Source organism: Muntiacus reevesi, chromosome 14 (genome assembly GCF_963930625.1).
Source record: "Muntiacus reevesi chromosome 14, mMunRee1.1, whole genome shotgun sequence".
Classification (NCBI taxonomy): domain Eukaryota; kingdom Metazoa; phylum Chordata; class Mammalia; order Artiodactyla; family Cervidae; genus Muntiacus; species Muntiacus reevesi.
Window position 1 is genome coordinate 36,528,377 of NC_089262.1, and position 23,791 is coordinate 36,552,167.

The 23,791-nt window shown below is 37.3% G+C and overlaps 1 protein-coding gene across 2 annotated transcripts in view; it reads right to left on the bottom strand.

Annotated features, from left to right (window-relative positions):
- OXCT1 (3-oxoacid CoA-transferase 1) overlaps positions 1–23,791 on the bottom strand; it is a 161,231-nt gene that overhangs the window by 30,337 nt on the left and 107,103 nt on the right. For both annotated transcript variants that reach the window (XR_010658981.1, XM_065905191.1), the window contains exon 14: positions 672–761. Coding sequence is in view for 1 of the 2 variants with exons in the window: in XM_065905191.1 (XP_065761263.1) it covers positions 672–761 (90 nt within the window). In the remaining variant the exon portion in view is untranslated. The remainder of the gene's footprint in view (positions 1–671; positions 762–23,791) is intronic.

Sequence of the window (23,791 nt, forward strand, 5' to 3'; positions counted from 1 at the left end):
TAGCAGTGCCCAACACAGAACAGGCATTCAATAAACATTGAATAATTTATCAAAATAAAAGTACAATATTCTTCAGAATAGACCACTTGCTGTTACCAAGTCCATCATTTTCTAATGCCTTCTCAAAATGGAACCTCCACAGCCTTAGTAAAAGGCCATAATATCCATCTGAAAATAACTGCTTTTAAAAACCCACATTCTGTTGCATTTTCATTTTTCACGGAGATAGCAACCACTATAACCACCTTTAAACCTGAATCAGAATTCACTGGCAGTCCAGTGAGCTTCCACTGCACGGCAGAATGAGTTCCATTCCTGGTTGGGGAGCTAACATCCCTCATGCCACTGAGTGTGGCCCCAAAGTTAAAATTATCTACAAACCTGAACCAATACCTCTTCCCTAACATCTTTTCACTGCCTTTGAAGACATTATCGCTTTTACCTTTAATATGCAGGTGAGGCAAATAATCAAAGAATGCCCTGATGTTTGCTTCAAAGTTAAACATTTAGCTGAATGATCATAAATAATTGTCTTTATTTGCAATGTTTTGCTCTAAAATATAAACGCCATCAAGTTGCATGATCCAGAGCAAACAATAAAAACCAGAGCCATGTGACCTGGTGCTCAGGATTTCAGCCTAGTGTGAATTTCCACAAGTAGCCCTCCTTACCTTTGCAGAATGTTCCATGGTGACCACTACTTTCGTTCTGGCACTGGACACTAGATCCATAGCCCCTCCCATTCCTTTCACCATCTTTCCCTGAAAAACAAACAGAAAATAAGAAGCAATTCTCTTTCAACCTTTCCGTATGTGGTATAACAAAATTAACTTGCAAGAAGTTGCTGGAATAATTAATCAGAAAAACTCATTGACCTTCATTGCTTAGTACTTGAACTTTATCACCTTAATATTCTGTTGTTCTCTATTATTCTGTGGATGAAGGATAAGTTCAGGATAAATATTACTATGTTACATTTATTAAATATAGCTAACGTTATTACATCAAAGAAATATTAGCAATAAGGCAATCAGTGTACAAGAAAAATCTCAAGAATCTTTCCAAAATTCTGGGCACATTACTACTATGAGAATAATAAAGTCTATATACCCCTAACATTCATTTCTTTCTTTTTAAACATACAATTGGCACCACTGAGTCTTCAATCACAGACCCTTTCTAAAGCACTCTTGGATGTCCTGCAGATTAAATGCCACTAGGTAATAAACTAATGCATTAGTGGTGTTTCCCTAGTAATGATTAATATGAAAGGTGGGTCTGTCTGTCTAAAACTTGGCACTTACCTTGATCTTACAAAAATAAACCAAAACAAAAATATGTATTTCTGTGAAGCAAAAATGAAAAACAGAAGCAGAGTTCAGGATCCTTTCATCAAGACAATTCTATTTTTGTTCATCTGTTCATCTCCTCATTCATTAAGCATTTAACAACCACCTTCTCTGTGCCGTACACTCTGAATAATTCCCACTGTCTAGTCTGTCTCCTAGTTACAGAATTTTGGAAAAAGCAAGTGCTCCCAGAGATAATGAAATAAATTCTTACTCAAGTAGATTGAAGAGAAATGTTTCTAACACCAAAACCTCCTGAAAATTTAATATATCTTCTCATACAAGTCCTCTTGCTGATTTGACAGTAAATGCTTACAGGGCTCTCGCTTCCTTTTCCCTAATTTCATAGCTTTAAGATAAGGCAATACACTCACACCTGGCTTTAAAACAGTCTCAAATCCCCTGATTTCAGAAACATTTCAGAGGTCAAGGCAACACTGCATTAACATGAATTAGACAGGAAATAGAAAAGAAGGGAGTAAGGAGTCAGGATATCTTCGTGGTTTGGAGCTCATCACTAAATGATGTGACAGGCATGGCAGTGGCTGGAGAGTGGAGCAAGGAATGAGCAGAAGAGATAAAATGAGTCTGTCTTCAGACATGTAAGTCTGCCATGAAGCAGAATATTCATGTAGAAATGTATAATTTTATATTTCTATAAGTCATGCTTTCAACCTTACTTGGTTGCAATTTTAAAAAGTTAAGCACCAAGTCATAATATTTCTGTAGAGAACACTGATACGTTATGGTACAAAATATGAAAGTTATAGATGGAAGCAATGAATGTCTATCATCAACTCCAATTCTTAGAAGTTTGAGATTTTTAAAGCATCAGAAGACACTAAAGCTAGTCCATTGTAAAATATCTCAAACTGCTGTGGTAAGAATATCCAGGCAGTCTGAGCTTCCACACACGGTGTCCTTGGGCAGACAAGTGCCAAAGAATGAGAAAGCCAAAGAAAACTGGAAGCTAAGCTAGTGCGTTAAACGTTCCTTAAATTAAAAAAAAAAAATTATTTGAATTAGAATATACCACAGTCCAATTTTGTCTGTTGTGACACAGTGATACTGGTAAAAGTTTATGACAGCCTCTAAAAAGCAGCTCGCCCATTTTAGGTGAATCTGATGTATGTATTTTAAACCACTGTCAGTTATTTAAGAAAGATTTATAGAGTACCAACTAGGCACATAACACTGTGCTGGCAGGAATATGAAGAGCTATAAAACATGTTGGAAAGAACTAGCTCTTTGTTTCTGTTAAAAAGAACTTTATCCCTTGACTCAATGTAAATGAATAGCCTTCCTCATGCAAAGGAATTCAAATGATCTAACGTCCCGTCCTCAAAGCACACGCAATGAGTTTCAAGCACTATTCTGAAACTTACACATTTGTTTCCAAGAGTGAAAAATGCAGAAGATTAAGTGCAGAACACCTGAGATCTATTAACCCATTGTGTGTCGTGTGCAAAACACCCAGAGACAGGTTCAATCCCTGGGTCATGATCCCCTGAGGAGGGCATGGCAACCCACTCCAGTATTCGTGCCTGGAGAATCCCATGGACAGAGGAGCCTGGCAGCTACAGTCCATGGGGTTGGAAAGAATTGGACACGACTGATGTGACTTAGCATGTACACACACAAATCTCTCTGAATTTGGGCTCATTCTTCATAATTCAGGAATAAGAATATCTGCCCTACCATAAAGCTGTTGTGAGGAATGGATGAAATAATGTATGAGAACTGTGGAATAAACTAAAGTTTGTAAGTTTACCAACTTACATATTCAGTCAATTCAGGTTTCTGAGTGTCCAATATAAGCCTGACATAGTACTGGGTGCTAGAGTTAGAGATGATCAAGACAGGCTTCTTTCCTCATAAACTTCACCATTGAGGGAAGGGAAAGCATTCTTGTGTAATTAAAGAGACTAGGACCAAACTTCCCTGTAAAAGAAGCATTCTCCACCTCTCCCTCATCCCAAGGCAGAGCTAAGTGCCTCTTCCCTGTGTCCTTGGCACTATTGGGTATGTAATTCTATCACAGTGAATGGCAACTCTCCTTTTCTTTCTGTCATTGTACTGTTTATTATTTTTATTACTACATTATAGGTGCTTGGATGAATGAGTGGATGAATGGCTTCAACAAACATAGGTATGTTCGAGCTCTAGCAGAACACTGAAGATGCAAATGCTAACTGTGCCTGGAGAGGCAGGAATGGGAGGAAGAGGCTGGGGGGGCGGGGGGTGTCACAGGAGAGATGCTTCACAAAAGCGGTCTGCCAAACGGGAAAGTGACTCCTGAGGGAAAGCAATACTAGCAGGTTAACAGGAAAAACCTTCAAATGTTTCTTTTCATATTTTTTAAGTAAGTTCATTGTATTAGAAAAAGAAAATACAACATTTCCTTCCATTTCAATTCCCAAGTGATTTCTGAAACAGAATCAATTACTAAAGGAAAACAACTTATTCTATCTATACCAGCAGGAAAAAAACAGTTATATAAGACAAACTCTCTGAAGCAGGTGGGAAATTCAGCACCATCTTTCAACCCTTCTCAGCAGGCACTCTTCTGGGACTCAACTACTTGCATATCCCAGTTCTCTACTGCAGCTGGGGAAGACATGTGCCTGAGTGCTAGACAACGGAAGAAAGGGAGGAGACATCTGTGGTTTCACGTTCTGGCCCATAAAAGCCTCTCACATGGAATCCTTCATGCTCCTTCAAGTTCTACAATCTGGACACTGACATTGTAGATGACTGAGCATCCTTCAGCCTGGGTCCTTCAATGACCATGTGGAGCAGAACCCACTTATTCAGAAACAAACTGTATTGTTCAATACAAGTGAAAAATAAACATATAAGGTGCTAAACCACTGAAGTCAGGAGGCTTATCTCTTACATCAGCTCCTGTGACTAATAAAATGGTGTGTTGTCCAAAACAGTTCTATGTAAGGGACAGAATTCTGCACAGAAACAGAATTAACTGTTACAACTGCACAACAGTGGGGGACCTGAGGCCTCTTAAGGAGACGTTTTACCACTGCTCTGTGCAGGGGGCAGGGGGGTGTGTGTGACTCAGCCAGATACTGTCCTAGGCACTGTAATTACCAGTTTATCCAAATGTCCTACACACTGCTTGACATTTGATAGAGTTGAGATACAGATCTCATCTCTGTCTTCATCTCCCTCCCAGAAACCCTATATCCTATTGAATATAGAAAATAAAAAGCTGATAAAACAGAGAGGTTAAGGAGCTAAAAATATACTTTTAAATAAATCACAAGAAAGAAAGTGGTATTTAGAGAAAAATAGGCCTATAATAAAGAAGAGATTCTGGGCACGATTAAGCACTGGGCCAGGGTGACACAAAGTGTGACTTTCTTTAGAATCTCATCAGCAAATGCACATTTCTTGAATGGGGCAACTTTAGTTCTGAAATGTATTCTGGCTAGCATAATGGGGAGATGATTGCTGGATACTCGTTTCATAGCCAGCTCATTTTATGGATTGACTCTGACATCAAGTATGAAAAGAATACTGAAACAAAATGCACTAGAATGCTGCATCCTGTATTATTTAATATGACAGTTATAAAACTTTTCTAAAAAGATACTGACTCAAGTGTTATCCTCCATTCACAAATATTTCCAGGGTCTATAATGAACCAGGAACTAAAGAATTAGGAATAAAAAATGAATATGATCATCTACCTTTTGTCCTAGGAAATATAGTTAAACCAAAATAAATATTTTGAACACATTTTTATTTACTTTGATCCTTTTTCGTAATATCAGAATTCTAAAGAAAAGTGAAGAAAATTATTAAAATACCATTTAAAATAAAACATAAAACATACTGAAAATGATTCTTGCCATCATCTTTATCATTAGTATATAAAAGTAACGGCTTATTTTCAGATCTGTTACCTCTAAATATTCTGTTCTTAAGTGAGAAACAATGTACAATCTACAGAAACAATTTTTAAAGCATTTTAAACTAATGCTATGTGCCCCACTGAAAAATGTGAATCAAGTGTAAGAAAAATGGAAAGATAGCTGTTATTTATTAATAAAGCTAGTGCTTGTTGTTCAGTATTAAATACCAGAACATTAAGAATCTATCTCAATCCAAATGTAAGCTTCTTTATTTCTATCTCAGTTCCCCATTATTAAAAAATGTTCTAGGAAAGAAAAGGGCCTCTAAACATGTTCCCAGCTAAAGTGCAGAATAGAGGGAAAGTAAAAAACATAATAATCAACATTTGTTTAAACAAAGAGAGAAAGGTTACAAAAGATTTAAATTTTGCTTTAGCTTAGCAAAGTTATAACAGAAGTACAGCAGAATATTTCTCTTTTCTGTTATACTTTGTACTCAAAACCAAGAAAAATGTGACTTTCTTTTCTAAGATTAATCTATATTTCCCAGGACAGGTGAATTGATCATGTAAACCAATTAATATGTAACTAGAAATGAAATAATAGTCTCTACTGCTAAGTAACTTGACAAAATTGCTTATAACAAATATCAGTTATCAATCATAATATGGGCTGAAAAGAAAAGCATTATTTAAAAAGCAGTACTTGAATAAATTCAAAATTTCATTTTAGTAAGCACTCTTGCTCCTGTTCTCTCTGAGATCTTGTTTCATCAATTATCCCCCTCTCTGCAGATCCTTCAATATACTGAGGTCAGATTTCTGTCTTGATCATGCACTTGAAGTGAGAACTACTCAATCCAATCTCTAATATTTAATCATTTGATTCAGTAACATTGAGGGTTTATTTTACACATTCCTGGGCCTTTCCACTACATTTTGCACTCCTTTCCACCAACTTCTGGACACTCTCTATACTCACTGGCTTCCATGGTTCATAAAATACCTCCTACCCTCTTTCAGGCCCCTTCTCACATCCTTTTTCCCACACCAGCTTTGTGTGTTGGCCAACTTAAAACCTCTACCCTTGGCCTCCCGCTCTTGTTACTACTTGTTCTCCATGAGTGACTTCATCTGTGTGCTCATGATATAAATCACTCCATCTTTGATGTTTCTAAAACCACATTTCAGCTCAAATCTCTGCTCTGAGTTTTGGATTTCAATATCCACCAGTCAACCCAGTGGCACAATCTATTGGCTGATTCCCCAAATAATTTCCTCTTGTTTCTGGGCAATTGGCTACATTTCCCAGCCTTCCTTGAAGTTAGGGTTCATCATATGGATAATCTCTGACCAACGGAACAGGGTGAAAGTGATATATACTTCCAGCACTGGACCATAAAATCTTCCAAGAACAAGGTTCCATGTTTTTCCCCTTCCTGCAAACTACATGTTGAAGATGGTGCAGTCACAGAACAGAAGAAATCTCAATCCCTGAATTATTGCACAGAAGACAGCTGTCTGCCAATAAGGAGTACTCATTCTGGTCCTATGGGAGTGAGAACTAAAAACTTCTATTATGGTATGTTAATTATTCATGCCTCAACTCAGTATAGTCCAAATTAAATTAAGCATCTTTTTCAAGGCAAATCTCATCTGTCCACCAACTTCCTATTTCAGTTAGTGGCCAACCATTGCAGGGTCCTAATCAGAAATGTTCCTATCTCTTGCTTCTCTTTCACTACCTATGTACAATCAATGAGTCATTCAATCACAATATTTCTTGAATTTGACCATTTTTTACCCTAGATAAGATCTTTATGACTTCTTCCAGAGTGGTGTTATAACATCCCTACTAGTCAACCTGTGTCCAGCCTTGACCTAGGTCCTGTGCTGTGCTTACTCTCTCAGTGACGTCTGATTCTTTGTGACCCCATGGACTGTAGCTCGCCAGGCTCCTCTGTCCATGGGATTCTCCAGGCAGGAATACTGGAGTGGGTTGCCATGCCCTTCTCCAGGGGATCTTTCCAACCCAGGGATTGAACCCAGATGTCCCACACTGCAGGCAGATTCTTTATCGTCTGAGCCACCAGAGAAGCCCCTTGACCTTCTCAAATCTTTCCAACTCACAACCTCAAAAATAATCTTCCTAAAATTAGCATTTTATATAATTCCTCTGCTTGAGACTCTTCACTAGTTCCCCAGTGATACAGGGTAAAGCCCAAGCACCTCACTCAGTCTGGCATACAAACTATGATGGCCTGGCCTGGACCCTCCTCATCTCCTTACACCCCAGTTCCCATGTTTATTCCAGGAAAAGTGAGTTTCTGGGCTACCATATACGGCTTCACACTATGCTGTAAGGCTCCACCCTCATTCTATCAAGTGTACTCCAGGTCACCCTTTGTGTATCAATCATGATTACCTCCCCCAGGAAGCATCCACATGCCTCTGCCCCAGCCCATCAACAAGACAGATTAGGGACCTCTCTTAGCTGCCCTCACAGCACCTCTGCTTACTCTCATTGCAGAGTCGGCCACAGGGCCTGCATGAGGATCAGCGCTGATGTTCCACTGGCAAGTAGTGATGAGGCCTCATCACTAATCAATCCAGATAACTATAACTGAAATTCTTCCTCATGAGAAGCATTCCATTCCCCTCTCTAACAAACTCTACCCCACCCACCACCACCATCTAACAACTTTAAACACAATACCTGGCCTCCAAGACAATAACTATAACTGAAATTCTTCCTCATGAGAAGAATTCCATTCCCCTCTCTAACAAACTCTGCCCCACCCACCACCACCATCTAACAACTTTAAACACAATACCTGGCCTCCAAGACAATCCAGCTACAACTACCATATGCTGTGATCGATCACATCTATTGTGATTCATCAGTATCTGTGCACTAAAGAAATCAATTATCTTTAAATGGGAAAAAGGAGCCCTGGCTATTAACTACACTGATTCTCTCATTTTGTGAAAGTATAAACACCACTCAATAGTGCCTACGTAATTCACTTTTGAATGGGGGAATGTGGGTGAATTCAGCTCAAGCTACTCCAAGTAAATAAAAAAATTTCAATGTGCATAAAATTGATTGCAGGTCATTAACTCCACCTTTGTACAAGAAATTGATTAAGAATTTACTAAGTGAATAGTTAAAAGTAGACAATTTTAATATTTTATTTTCCTAAGATATAAGCAATATATGATGAAGTTTCCCTGGGTTATAAATTGACCTCTGTAAATCCTTACAAGGTCAGACAGATTGACAGCCTGATTACTTCGTTTGGTTAATAAAACGAACAGCAGGAGGAAAACTCTATGTGATTCTTAGCTCTGTTGTGAAGCTATAGTTTCAGTCTTCATAGAATCTATTCATTATTCTGCAAGGATGGAAACAAATATCAAATAAGGTGGCTAGGTGAGTTCACCTTGTTTTATCAGACCTCCTATAGAAGGCATCAATAGAAAGAGCTTGAACAAGTGCTCCAGGATAGATATAAGGGGATTTGTTTTTATTTAACATGATTAAGTATTATTACAGTATAAATAAGTTATTTGATTGAACTTTTTTACAGTATAAATAAGTTATTTAATAAGAATTTAATTGAATTTATTAAATACAGCTAAGCACTGGCATTTCTGGCCCTGTACATTATCCAGAAACAGGATAAACACAATATTTTAAAATCCAAGGGTAAGTTATTTTCTTCATTAACAACCTCTTCTTTCCACTGGGTCACAGAGAGAAATGCATTAGAATCATATGAAATTGCCCCTATGATACAAAGAACTAATTCACTGGAAAAGACCTTGATGCTGGCAGAGATTGAAGGCAGGAGGAAAAGGGTGCAACAGAGCATAAGACGGTGGATGGCAGCCCGACTCAATGGACATGAGTTTGAGCAAACGCCGGGAGATGGTGAAGGAGAGGGAAGCCTGGTGTGCTGCAGTCCATGGGGTCACAAAGAGCCAGACACAACTGAGTGACTGAGCAACAACAAAACAAAAACATATATGACCTAAAAACAATGAAACTTCATATGGCTGGTTCAAATTAACATTCTAATGGTGGGAACACAGATCCCATTTACTATCACACAGAATATTTTTAAGGGCTTATGTTATTTTTAGGAAATCCCTAGATAATCACAACAAAAATGACAGCTAAAATACGAACGGAAAGATAACAATCATTTTTATGTGTCTGCATGTATAAAAATATATCAACATCCTTCAACAACTCACTCACGTGGAATATGAAATTATTACATTACTTCTGGAAATAGGAAATAATCTTTCTCACAAAGTTTGTCATCTGCTTCTTCAGAGAGGGTGTGGGTTGGTTGGAATGAAATGGGGGCGGTGAGCATAGAACCACGGGCAGAAGCACACTTGCTCTATCACCTCCTCCCAGTCTGCAAAGCTCTAAAGAGCACAATTACAGAATTATTATAATTACACAGCCATCTCTGACAGCTGGATGAAATTTTCAGAGAGAGAGGCACAGTGACTGAAAGAACATTACTAAGGAATACATCAAAATCATTACTAGTGTTTTTAACCACAGCAGAAAAGAACAAAAAATAGTGTAGAAGATAATTTAAAAGCTAAACACATACACACTTAAGAATAATTGTGAAAGAGCATAAGGGCTTCCCAGGTGGGTCAGTGGTAGAGAATCCACCTGTCAAGCAGGAGACGTGGGTTCAGTTCCTGGATCAGGAAGATATCCTGGAGAAGGGAATGGAAACCCACTCTGGCATTCTTGCCTGGGAAATCCCATGGACAGAGGAGCCTGGTGGGTTACAATCCATGGGATTGCAAAAGAGTCAGACACGACTTAGCAACTAAACGACAATAACAAATGCTATGTATACTAAATGTAGGTACTATATTAAGCAAGTTAGACCATTAGGTAAAAGAACATGAAACCGTTCTGATTCTAGACTAAATTACTAAGTACTCTGTTTAATTTCCAAGGCATCCTCTAGATTCAGCTGAAGATCCAGTTTAATGATTGCTGATTACTCACTGAGAGTTAACATCTATGAACGTTCACAGTGAATTGACAACCCATTAGTCACTGGTGGAAAGTCTTTTAAACTTTTTTCTCCTAAGCAAATCCAGATCTGTAAAACGTATACCCAGTGCCTCTCACATGTGAAGACAGTTCTCATTCTGGTTTCCTCAGGGAGCATACTCTACTTTCAGGACTAGGAGAACCATGGGTAACATTATTCCAGAGATTCAGATCCTAGGACTAGCAGGAGGTCTGAGTCCCAAAAGGGAGAGCACACTATCTTTGTGAGAAATACCCAATTCTGGGAGCCAACAGAGAATACTAAAGAGCCATGTCAGTGTGGAAGGGTCCTGACATCACAGGCAACAGATGGTTTTAGGAATCAAGGACAGAATTTCTCCTCTGAAGACCCTGGAACTGCAAGTGCATGGACGGTAAAATGGCTCCTCCTTAAACTAGGGAGAAGCAGGTGGAAACCAAGAAGCTTTTCAAACACTGTAATCAAATTTAAAAAATTACTTTCTGGGGACTTCCTTGGCAGTGTAAGACTCTGTTTCCACTGCAGGGGGCACAAGTTCAGTCCCTGGGCAGCATGGTAAAAAAAAAAGAATTTTTTTTTTAAGCCCCTATATAAAAAAAATTGGAGATTTTCCATAAAGTTAATATTTTTGAAAGACACTTAACGAGGGAAATTGAGGAAGCACTTAACTGGCTCAGTGATAAAAGAATCCACCTGCCAATGGATTCTTGAAGACAAAGGAGACACTGGTTTGATCCCTGGGTCAAGAAGATCCCCTAGAGAAGGTCATGGCAACCCATTCCAATATTCTTGCCTTGGAGAATCCCATGAACAGAGGAGCCTGGTGGGCTACAGTCCATGGGGTTGCAAAGAGTCAGACATAAATGAGCACATACACATTCCACACTATCTTTTAAGTCAACTGTGCCAGATAAAGCTCTTAGATGGCAAGAGGGAGGAATGGGGGAATGGTTCTAGGACTAAAAATGAAAAATGAAGTCTTTGGAGAAAATTAACAAAAAATCCTCTTGGTGAAGATCTTGATAATGTAGAAATCAAAATACCAAGGTCAGAATGACAAAAATATAAAAGATATTCTTCTGAAGTAATGAGAAGAGGGTAGAAATATAAACACATAAACTTTAACTTATTCTTGATATGTTGGTGCTTTAACTCCCTATACTTTGTAAGTGACCTGATTGTAAGTTTCTGATCTTGATGGTTTCTGTAACTTTATCTCTGGTTGCTCAGATGGTAAAGCACCCGCCAGGAATGAAGGAGACCTTGGTTTGATGATCCCTGGGTTGGGAAGATCCCCTGGAGAAAGAAATGGCAACCCACTCCAGTATTCTTGCCTGGAAAGAATGGACAGAGGAGTCTGGTAGGCTACAGTCCACGGGGTCACAAAGAGTCAGACACAACTGAGCTACTAACACAACAACTTTATCTCTAACTGTCCATGGTATCAGAGACAGATTACATACATGAAAAAACAACATTAAAAATCAATCAGAGGGCTTCTCTGGTGGCTCAGTCGTAAAGAATCCGCCTGCCAGTGTGAGGGAACCTGGTTGAATCCCAGGTCCGGGAAGATTCCACATGTCAAGGAGCAACGAGGCCTGTATGCCACAACTACTGAGCCTGTGCTCTGGAGCCCGCGAGCTGCAGCTACTGAGCCCACACGTCGCAACTACTGAAGCCTGAAGACTTTGGAGCCTGTGCCCCACAAGAAAAGCCAGCGCAATGAGAAGCCCATGCACTGCATCCAGAGAGTAGCCCCTGCTCGCCAGGACTTGAGAAAAGCCCACAGAGCAACAAAGACTCAGCAAATAAAGAATTTTTAAAAATCGTGTGAACACAAAATTTGATTATTTCAGACCTGTTTTCCATGGAGCCTAAGTTGAGGTACATTCTAAGTCTAATACTTACATTCTCAGGTGAGTAGCAAGAGCTGCAGTGAGAAAAATTTTATTCCTTTTACTTCTATAACCCTGTGGCAAAAATGATTTCATTCACATTTATCTGGAATCCAGGTATGGCAAATATTTGGAGCTGCGATGTACTCCCAAAAATATCATTTTTATTCCCAAGAATGCTATTTTTGGGCTCCATATTTAGAATGAAACACATTCTCTTGATAACCACTTGAGACACAGCTATTCAGGAAGGAGTTGCTTTTTTCTCTAACCTCAGTTCAGTTCAGTTGCTCAGTTGTATCCAACTCTTTGCAACCCCATGGTCTACAGCATGCCAGGCATCCCTGTCCTTCACCAACTTCTGGAGCTTGCTCAAATTCATGTCCATCAAGTTGGTGTTGCCATCCAACCATCTCATCCTCTGTCATCCCCTTCTCCTGCCTTCAATCTTTCCCAGCATCAGAGTCTTTTCCAAAGAGTCAGTTCTTCACATCAGATGACCAAAGTACTGGGGTTTCAGCTTCAGCATCTGTCCTTACAATGAATATTCAGGATTGATCTCCTTTAGGATAGACTGGTTGGATCTCCTTGCTGACGAAGACACTCTCAAGAGTCTTCTCCAACAGCACAGTTCAAAAGCATCAATCTTTGGTGCTCAGCCTTCCTTAAGGTCCAACTCTCACATCCATACATGACTACTGGAAAAACCATAGCTTTGACTAGACTAGCCTCAGTGAGCAGGTTTAAAATGGAAAGTTGTTTATCTTTATTATTCAAAACTGCGTGAGTGTGAGTTCACATGCATATATATATATTACTTAGTTTTGTTCATTGAGAAGGCTTAGAAGTAATGACATCACGGTAGAAACAAACACATCCAAACACCCAGATGTTGGTTTCAAATACCACTCTCAAGCAAAAGAAACCAGGATTCCTTGGAGAAATAGCTGATACTAGGTACAATAAAAATATAAGATGAACACCTTGTAGTAACAGAAAGGAAGTACTCAATGAAAAAAAATTTAAATGGAGGTATATGGAAGCCAATGTGAAAAAATTCCCAATGGCCATAGTTGAAATAACTTGGGCATGAAAAGAAACAACATGGCATTGGATGATAACTCAAAGCATAAAATATACATGAGTCCATACTGCCATAAAAAAACAAATGGTAGAAAAGAGACAAATCTCTCTCAAAGAACTGCATATAATATATAATACCTTTCTTTTAAGAGATTTTTGAGGGCGGGCCAAATCTGCTGACTTGCTTTTAAAGAATGGAAAGGGAAAAACAGTAACTTTATAGCAAACAAGCCCAACAGTATCTTAATCAAAAGATGAAGCTTAATGTCAACAGGGTTATCGTGGCTATCCTATACTCCCTAACATGATGCGAAAAGAAGAATATTTACCTCTATAGTACTCTTTCCAGAAACTCAGAACCTCACTCTAATGATGAAAAAAAAATCAGACACACCCGGACTGGGGAACATTATACAGGATGTCTGGCCAGCACTTCCCAAGACTATCAAAGTAAAGAAAAACAAAGAAAGACTAAGAGGCTGTCACAGACCGGAGAGGACTGGGGAGATGTGACAACTAAGTGAAACGCGGTCCTCTCAACCGGATCCTGGAAAAGCAAGGAGACATAAATGGAAAAACTGACAAAATTCAAACAGTCAGGAGACTGATATTAATGTACACAAAAGACACGCACACTGAAAACTGTAAAACTCTGATGAAACAAAATTTAAATGAAAGAAACTCTATGTTCATGAGTTAGAAGACTAATATTATTAAAACATCCATACTATCCAAAGTAATTTACAGATTCAAGGCAACACCTATCAAGATACCAATGACTTTTTTTTAATAGAAATGTTTTTAAAATTCTAAATTTATCTCAAACCACAAAAGACCCCAAATAGTCAAAGCAATCTTGACAAAGAAGAACAAAGCTGGAGGGATTATATTTCCTGATTTCAAAATATACTATAAAGCTACAATAATTAAAACAGTATCATACTGATATAAAAACAGACACATAAATCAATGGAGCAAAATATAGGGTTGTGAAATAAACCTACACATATACAGTCAACCGATCTTTGAGCTAATTGCCAAGAGTATACAACAGAGAAAATATAGATTTTTCCAATAAATGGTGTTGGGAGAACTGGATATCTGCATGGAAAGAATATAACTTGGCTCTTATAGGGATAACAAAAGGCAAGAAAAGCAAAAATAGGCAAGGAGGACTACATCAAACTAGAAAATTTCTGCAGAACAAAGGAAATAATCAATGACATTAAAAAGTAACCTAAGAAATTGGAGACAATATTTGCAAACCACATATCTGATGAGGAATTAATACTCAAATATAAATGAAACTCCTACAACTCAACAGCAAAAAAATCAAATAGTCCAACTAAAAAATGAACAAAGGACTTGAATAAAAATTTCTTCAAAGAAGACATACAAATTGCCAACGTATAGGCAAGTGAAAGTCACTCAGTTGTGTCCAACTCTTTGAGACCCCATGGGCTATACAGTCCATGGAATTCTCCAGGCCAGAATGCTGGAGTGAGTAGCTGTTCCCTTCTCTAGCAGATTTTCCCAACCCAGGGATCAAATCCAGGTCTCCCACATTTCAGGGGGATTCTTTACCAGATGAGCCACAAGGAGAGCTCAAGAATACTGGACTGGGTAGCATATCCCTTCTCCAGTGGATCTTCCCAACCCAGGAAGTAAACCAGGGTCTTCTGCATTGCAGGTGCATTCTCTACCAACTGAGCTTACTAGGGGAAAGTATATGAAAAAGATGCTTATAATTACCAACCTGCAAGGAAATGCAAATCAAAACCACAATATAGTATTACCTATTGTTTAAAAAAAAAGATAAGTGTTGACAAGGATATGAAGAAACTGGAACCCTTGAACACTGTTGGATGGAATGGAAAATGATGCAGCTGCTACTGGAAAATAGTATGTCAAATGTACCACAGTAATAAGGGATAATAATGAGGGAAATCGAGTGAAGGGAATATGAAAACTCTTCTAACTATCTCTACAGTTTTTCTGTAAATCTAAAATTATTCCAAAACACAAAGTTTATTTTTTTAAAAACCTCTGTATGTGGCTTGTTCCTATAGTTTTTGTTTTTTGATTAAAATGAAACCATACAGATTAGTACTCAGATTTCCCTCAGTGAGAGCCTCTCCTAGTAATTTTTTAGACAATTGCTTAAAAACTTTGCAAAATCTGACTCTAAAAACAATAAATTTATGACAGTTAAATGAATCTGTGTTTTGTTTTTAGCTATGATCTGTTTTCTTATAGTAACTGAATTTTATTCCAATACGGAGTACACTAGCTTAACAGAAAGTCTTAAGTTAGTATCTGGATAAAGAACAAGAAAGATGGTTCTGAGAACTGTATGTGTGGGCTTTTCATTGTTCTTGTTGTTATAATTTTCTTTTTGACACCCTTCACCCATTTTTCACACCTCCACCCCCAACCTCTAGCAACCACCAACCTGTTCTCTAAGTCTATAAGCTGGTTTTTGTTTTTTAGATTCCACATATAAGAGAGATCATATGGTATTTATCTTTCTCTGTTTGACTTATTTCACTTGTCGTAATCCCCTAGAGGTCCATGCATGTTGTCATAAATGGTTAAGATCTCATTCTTCTTTATGGCTGAGTAATACTCTGCTGCGTTTGTTTATGTGTGTGCATACATACATATAGCATAGCTTCTTTATTCATTCATCCACAGATAGTCACATAGGTAGCTACCATATCTCAACTGCTGTAAATAATCCCTCAATGAACATAGAGGTGCATATATGTTTTCAAGTTACAATTTTTGCTTTCCTCAGACAAATACACAGAAGTAGAACTGCTGTTTCTATTTTTAATTGGGGGGAAACATCCATACCATTTTGCATAGTTGCTGGGCCAATTTACACTCACATTAACAGGACACAAGGGTTCCCTTTTCACCAACACTTATTTCTTGTCTTTTTTGGCTGCACCACATGGTTTAGGGGATCTTAGTTTCCTAACCAGGGACTGAACTCAGGTCATGGCAGTGAAAGTCCCATGTCTTAACCACTGGATTGTCAGAGAATTCCCTTTTTTGTCTTTTTTTTATAGTAGCCATTCTAACAGGTGTGAGGCGATAACTCATGTGGTTAATTTACATTTCCCCAGTGATTAATGATGCTCAGCATCTGCTCATGTACCTGTTGGCCATCTGTGTATTTTCTTTGGAAAAATGTTTATTAATATCTTCTGTCCATTTAAAAACTATATTGGTTTTTTTTGCCATTGAATTGTATGTGTTTTTAAAATATTTTGGATATTAGCCCCTTACCAGATACATGATATGCAAATTAATTTCTCTCATTTGGCAGGTTGCCTTTTCATTTTGTTGAGGATTTCCTTTGCTCTGTTTTATTTTTCCCAGTAAATAAACTTTGCCATCTAAGTCATTATTATTTTGATAAGCCAATTCTGATACTAGACAGCTTAGGTTTTTGATAGAGCATTTAAAAAAAAAAATACTTGAAAAATGGTAACGAGGACCTTTTAAAACAATGTTCTACAACCATACTATTACAAGTTTGAAAAAATCAGAAATACAGACTGGATCTTTGTTCTATGATACATAATGTGCCATTTCTACTTTGTACTATTATTTCATTTTTCCTGTTATGGCTTACTTTTTCCATAGTAAGAGAATCTTTCAATAAACACAATTTATGAAGATAATTCCTCATTATAAACAGTGCTTACAAAAGGTAAGTAGATATTATTTAAGCTTTCCCTTACACAGAAAAGAAAACACAACAAAGAAAAGTTAAATAAATTACCTGAAGTTATAAGAACAAGTCAGAAAAAAATTGAAGTCTTTCAAGTTTTTTCTGGAAGTCATAACTTCCAGAAAAATGTAACTGAATCCCCACAGAAGATGCTTCCTATTTAAAATGTCCATTATGTTGGACCTATTGCACTATTTTTTTCTTATTGTTCCTAATCTATTGTATGTTGTTAATTAATTTAGTTAAGAAGCAGACAGCAAGCCTAGAGATGACCTATATAGTTTCAGTTTAAACAACTTCTAAAAATACAGTTGGATCCTTAAGGACAAAAATTAGAAAACTTTCCAAATGTGCTTATAAACAAACCATGTATCCTTCACCAACCTGAAAGCCATGATTTAAGAAAATTAAATTTCCTAAAAACTAACATGACTATGAGCAGAAGTCACATTCAGGATGGAAAATGTTAGCTGATTGAGGTTCTAAGTGCCAGAGTAATAAGTTTATTTTTCATAATGTTCTGGCAGTAAGAAAAATGTTGCATTTTTTAAGGGAGTTAGTTCTACATTGTTTGTGGATTAGTTTTTCAGACTCTGATTATCTAGACGATAGGCTTGTTTTTTTTTTCATTTTAATATGTACTTCTTTGGCCCTTTATTATTTAGTAAGTACAAGATCCCCACCAGAAGGTGGTGTTTTGAAAAACAAATGATAAGACGCAAATCATGATAAGAACTCTCCAATCAGGAATTCTCTTATCTAATTCTACTAGTGTTCAAAGTTATAACAATATTCCATAAATAACAAAACAGAATGAAAGGATAAAACATGTCAAATCTCTTATATATGACTTAAAGCTTATGTTAGTGTTAGTCGGCTCAGTTGGGCTCCACTCTTTGCGACCCCATCGACTGCGGCCGCCAGGCTCCTCTGTCAATGGGATTCTCCAGGCAAGAATACTAGAGTAGGTAGCCATTCCCTTCTCCAGGGGAACCTTCCAGACCCACGTCTCCCACGCTGCACGCCTGCAGCGTCTCTCCTTACTGTCAGAGCCACCAGGAAAGCAAAGGACTCTGTGTCAAGCCCTTGTGCAAAACATACTTATGTTTTTTATGCATAACTGTAACAAGACTGGTAATCTGGTTTTCTATCCAAAATTATACTTAGAAATTGGTACTTATATAACCAAATTTGGGCTTCTCTGGTGGCTCAGATGGTGAAGAATCTGCCTGCAAAGCGGGAGACCTGGGTTCGATCCCTGGGTTGGGAAGCTCCCCTGGAGGAGGGCATAGCAATTCACTCCAGTATTCTTGCCTGGAGAATCCCCATGGACAGAGGTGCCAGACAAGTTATAGTCCATGAGGTTGCAAATAGTTGGACATGACTGAGCAACTAAGCATCACACATAGCTAAATTTGGATAATCTGAAAAAAACAAATGGAATATCCTATTCTCTACTAATTCTCAATAAAGTATTACTACAAATAATCCAATGATCCACTTTGAGTTAGCAAACAGTAAATGGGCAATGTTATATTTATTACTGGGTATAATAAATGTTAAATTTATTATTACATTTATATTATATAATATATATATTATATATAATATATATATTATATATAATATATATTATATTATATATTATATAACATTTATTATTAATAAATGTTAAATTTATTATTGGGTACAATAAAGCTCAAAAACTCTATCTGCCTTTTACTTAAGAAAATTCCACCATACTGAGTGAGGAGGAGGGAAAAGAAAGGAGAAAGAGAGCTAAAATGTAAAATGTTAATGATTTTGCCAGGCATTCTATTTAGTTATTGAAGTTCTGGAAAGAGGGTAAGATGGGGGATGGGAAACTGATATTCACTCAGTCTCAATCCCATAAGCTTCTAGTGATGAAAATTTATCAAGATAATTCTAGGGTTTAAAGATACATGTTGTCATACTGTATTTATCTTCATTTAATCGCTAAGTTGTGTCTGACTCTTTTGCGACCCCATGGACTGTAGCTCGCCAGGCTCCTCTGTCCATGGGATTTTCTGACCTCTCCCAAATAAAAGTCAACTGCTCTATCTAGTTCTTAGCAATGATAATCACGATTTGATTTAGTACTGATCCTGAGGATCTTAGCAATACACATCCCAGGGCTAATATAATCAGATAACGGAAGTCCTAACATTGCCACACTGTGTACATTACACTGGTAAGGAATGCATGCAAGCCAGAAGGGTCGATTCACAGTATCTGCAAATAATAAAAGCATTTATGGCTCTCAATTTTTTTCTGAGTCTAATTTTAATTGTATTCTATAAGCTTTGATATAAAGGTGTATTCTTATTAATTTCTAGGTAATTCATAATTTAGGTTTTGATTTCTTTTTGATTCAATGCCCTAAGGGAAAAAATACAAAGAATACAGGATAGATTTTATGGCTCTTCCAACCTTTAACAAAGAAATAAAACACATTCTTAAGTATAATTTGAATAATGTGATTTTCACCTAAGGGCTGACATTTAGAAGCTAACCCTCAGTATAATTTTCTGTATTTCAAAACCTTTAGATCACCAAAGGCTCAATCTTTTTAATGTTAGAAGCTTCGACTGGGTATGAAACTTTTGAAATTTTACCACCTCTCAACTATTTATTTCTCTAAGCATTCAAATTTCCCATTATATCACAGCATCTTCAGAAATATCTAATATGCAAATTTACAGTTTGAAAGTCAAAATAATATTTTATAGTTGGGCTCCCTTCAGATTTATTCAGTATAAGATTTTAATAGATTATATTTGCACTGTCCAATATTTGGCTATATAAATTTGAATTAAATAAAATTAAAAATTCAGTTATTCAGTAATACTAGCCATATTTAAAGTGCTCAAAAGCAACATGTTACTAATGCTACCATATTGAACAAAGTATATATAGAACATTTACACAATGACAGCAAGTTTTTTTTGGATAGCACTGGATTAGACTAAAAGAGAGAAAGTCATTTAAGATCACAATTTGTTAACAGCAAAGTTAAAACTAGAATTCTGGTCTTTTGAATTCTCTTATTTGCTCTCTATTAAACCACATACTGTCCCTAAGAACTAGTGAATAAATAAAGGATATGACCACATTAAGTAATAGGCTGAATTTAATATAAAATTACTCTATTTCCATATGAAGTTCAGAAAAACAAATCATGTACTTGGCCATCTAGAAAACCTAATAAATTCAAAAAGTATAAAGAATATCCGCCAAATCTTTGAAGGGAAAAAATTCTTCTAAAAAGTTATTGAATCAAAAACGAAATGAAAACTGAAATTCTGGGGCTTCTCTGGTGGCTCACCGGTAAAGAATCTGCCTGCTAAAGCAGGAGACACACGCACAATCCCTGATCTGGGAAGACTCCACAAGCAATGAAGCAACTAAGGACATGCACCACAAGGCTGAGCCTGGGCTCTAGAGCCCAGGAGCTGCAACTCCTGAAGCCCGTGAGCCCTGGAGCCTGCGCTCTGCAACAATAAAAGCCACCGCATGAGAAGTCTGCAAGCCACAGCCAGAGAGCAGCCCCCACTCTCCACAACTAGAGAAAAGCCCACGCAGAAACAAAACTCAGCACAGTCAAAAGTAAAATAAATACAAGTATAAAAATAAAATGATTACAAATGACCTAGAAATTAATGAAAATACAAACTTCACATTAAAGTTTATAGCATACAATTAATATTGTACTAAAGAAAGAGAAAGCCCTAGAAGTTTTTATTATTAAAACAGAAAGACTGAAAATGAAGTAAGCAGTCAATTTGTAAATCTAGAAACTACTATAACACAGAGAATAAATAATAAAAAGAATAAAATTAACAAACCATATGCTTCTTAAACTTGATTAATTTAAAAATAATTAAGTAGAGTTCTTACAAGCCTGATGAAAACAGGAGAGAAAATGAACATCTATAGAATTAGGAATAAAAAGCAGACACAAGTTCCTAAGCTATTAAAGAAATTATACAAAAATATTACATGTTGTTTGGACCAATAAATTTTAAAATCCAAAAGAAATAAATGCTATAAAGAAAAATACATGTTAACAAGATTGTCACAAAAAAGGTCACAAAATATGAGACCAATAAAAAAATTTCTTGCAGATTGTTAAAAACTGATCATCTGTATCAAAAGAGTAACAATGATTCAACACTTATCAACTTAAAAAATAAGATTACCAAATTCCAATAATCCCAAAGAAAGGCAATGCCAAAGAAGGTTCAAAGTACCGCCCAACTGCACTCATTTCACACACTAGCAGAGTAATGCTCAAAATTCTTCAAGCCAGGCTTCAACTGTACATAAACGTAGAACTTCCAGATGTTCAAGCTGGATTTAGAAAAGGCAGAGGACCAGAGATCATATCGCCAACATCCGCTGGATCACAGAAAGAACAAGAGAATTCCAGAAAGACATCTACTTCTGTTTCATTGACTACACTAAAGCCTTGGACTGTGTGGATCACAATAAACTGTGGGAAATTCTTAAAGAAATGGGAGTATCAGAGCACTTTACCTGCCTCCTGCGAAATCTGTATGCAGATCAAAAAGCAACAGAACTGGATATGGAACAATGGACTGGTTCCAAACCGGGAAAGAAGTCTATCAAGACTGTGTATTGCCACTCGGCTTATTTAACTTATATGCAGAGTACATCATGTGAAATGATGGCCTGGATAAAGCACAAACTGGAATTAAAACTGCCCGGAGAAATATTAATAACCTCAGATATGCAGATGACACCACTCTTATGGCAGAAAGCGAAGAGGAACTGAACAGTCTCTTAATGAAGATGAGGAGACTGAAAAAGCTGGCTTAAAACTCAGTATTCAAAAAGGAAGATCACGGCATCCAGCCCCATCACTTGATGGCAAATAGATGGAGCCCACCAGGCTCCTCCATCCATGGACTTCTCCAGGCAAGAGTACTGGAATGGATTGCCATGCCCTCCTCCAGGGGATCTTCCCAACCCAGGGATTGAACCCAGGTCTCCCTCATTGCAGGTGGATTCTTTACCAACTGAGCCACCAGGGAAGCCCTAGATAGCGTACTAAAAAGCAGAGACATCACTTTACCTACAAAAATCCTTCTAGTCAAAGCTATGGTTTTTCCAGTAGTCATGTATGGATGTGAGAGTTGGACCATAAAGAAGGCTGGGTGTCAAAGAACTGATGCTTTTGAACTACAGTGCTGGAGAAGACTCTTGAGAGTCCGTTGGATGCAAGGAGATCAAACCAGTCATCCTAAAGGAAATCAATCCTGAATATTCTTTGAAACGACTGATGCTGAAGCTGAAGCTCCAATATTTTGGCCACCTGATGCAAAAAGCCCACTCATTAGAAAAGACCCTGATGGTGGGAAAGACTGAAGGCAAGAGAAGGGGATAACAGAGGATGAGATGGTTGGAAGGCATCACTGACTCAAAAGTCATGAGTTTAAGGAAGTTCTGGGAGATAGTGAAGGACAGGGAAGTCCAGCGTGCTGCGCAGTCCATGGGATCACAGAAAGTTGGATACAACTGAGAGACTGAACAATAGCCATGTGTAAATCAACAGAGTGAAAACACACTGGATAAAAATCAACAGCCATTAAGTTTAAAAGCAATCAGAAACTTCTAGAACAACAACAATACAAACAGCAAGCATAGTATTACAAGCAAAAACTTTAAATAAAATCCCATCAAAATCAAGAGAGTCCTCAATCACTATGACTTGCTCATATTTGTTGTGAATAGGATGTTAAAGAAAATAAACTGGTGGCAGGCATCTTAGAAAAGAAAAATGATTATTATTTGCAGATAAAAGAGATATGCAGAATATCTAAGAGAATTCTAAAAGAATCATGATAGCAAATAAAATAAACAGATTAGAAGTTGAAAGGGAATATCCAACTCAATACATTGACGAACACTTAAAAATAATTAGGAATAAATGTGATGCAAGAGGTAAAACAAGACCTAAATAAATGACATAGTATGCCACACTCCTGGACAAAGAAACTTTACTATTATAAACCTACCAGTCCTTCCTAAATCAACATATTTAATGCTCAGTGCACTCCAGGAAAAAGATTCTTCCTAAAGAGGTTTGCTCACCACTCTATCCACAATCCTTAATACAACACATAAAACCAAAGAAAGTAGGTATAAAACACAAGAAGTTGTATAAAATACAACCTATTGCATTCATTCCATTTTAAAAATAAAGAGGTGAGGTCTAAAAGGTTAAGTGACCTCACAGAGACACAGAGCTGCTTCTGAGTGTACTTAAAAGGAAACGGAAGGCTTTTTATGTGGGATGTTACATTTCAAAAGTAAACTCTTCCTCTTATAGTGGAAGTGCCATCCCTAGAAGACTACAAGACAGGAGTAGTGCATTATAGCACTGGTCTAGCTACTGCCTAGTTTTGTAACCTGGGTCAAGCCACTTCATTTCTTTGGATTCAGGTTCTCCATCAGTAGAAGGAGGGTGCTGTATCGACGGATGATATTAAGGAATTGCATCCTTAATCACTTACTGTTAAGGGAGTACAGAATTGTGGTTTATAAAAGGAATTTTATCTTTCAGAAATAATGCTAAAAAGTTTACTGATAGGATGATATGATGATATTTGCCTCAAAATAATTTGGGGAGGGCAGAGGTAAATAGGAGTATAAATGAAATAAGACTAGCCATGAATGGACAACTGCCTAACCGTTAGTGTTCTATTTTTGTACACATTTTCCCTAATAAAACT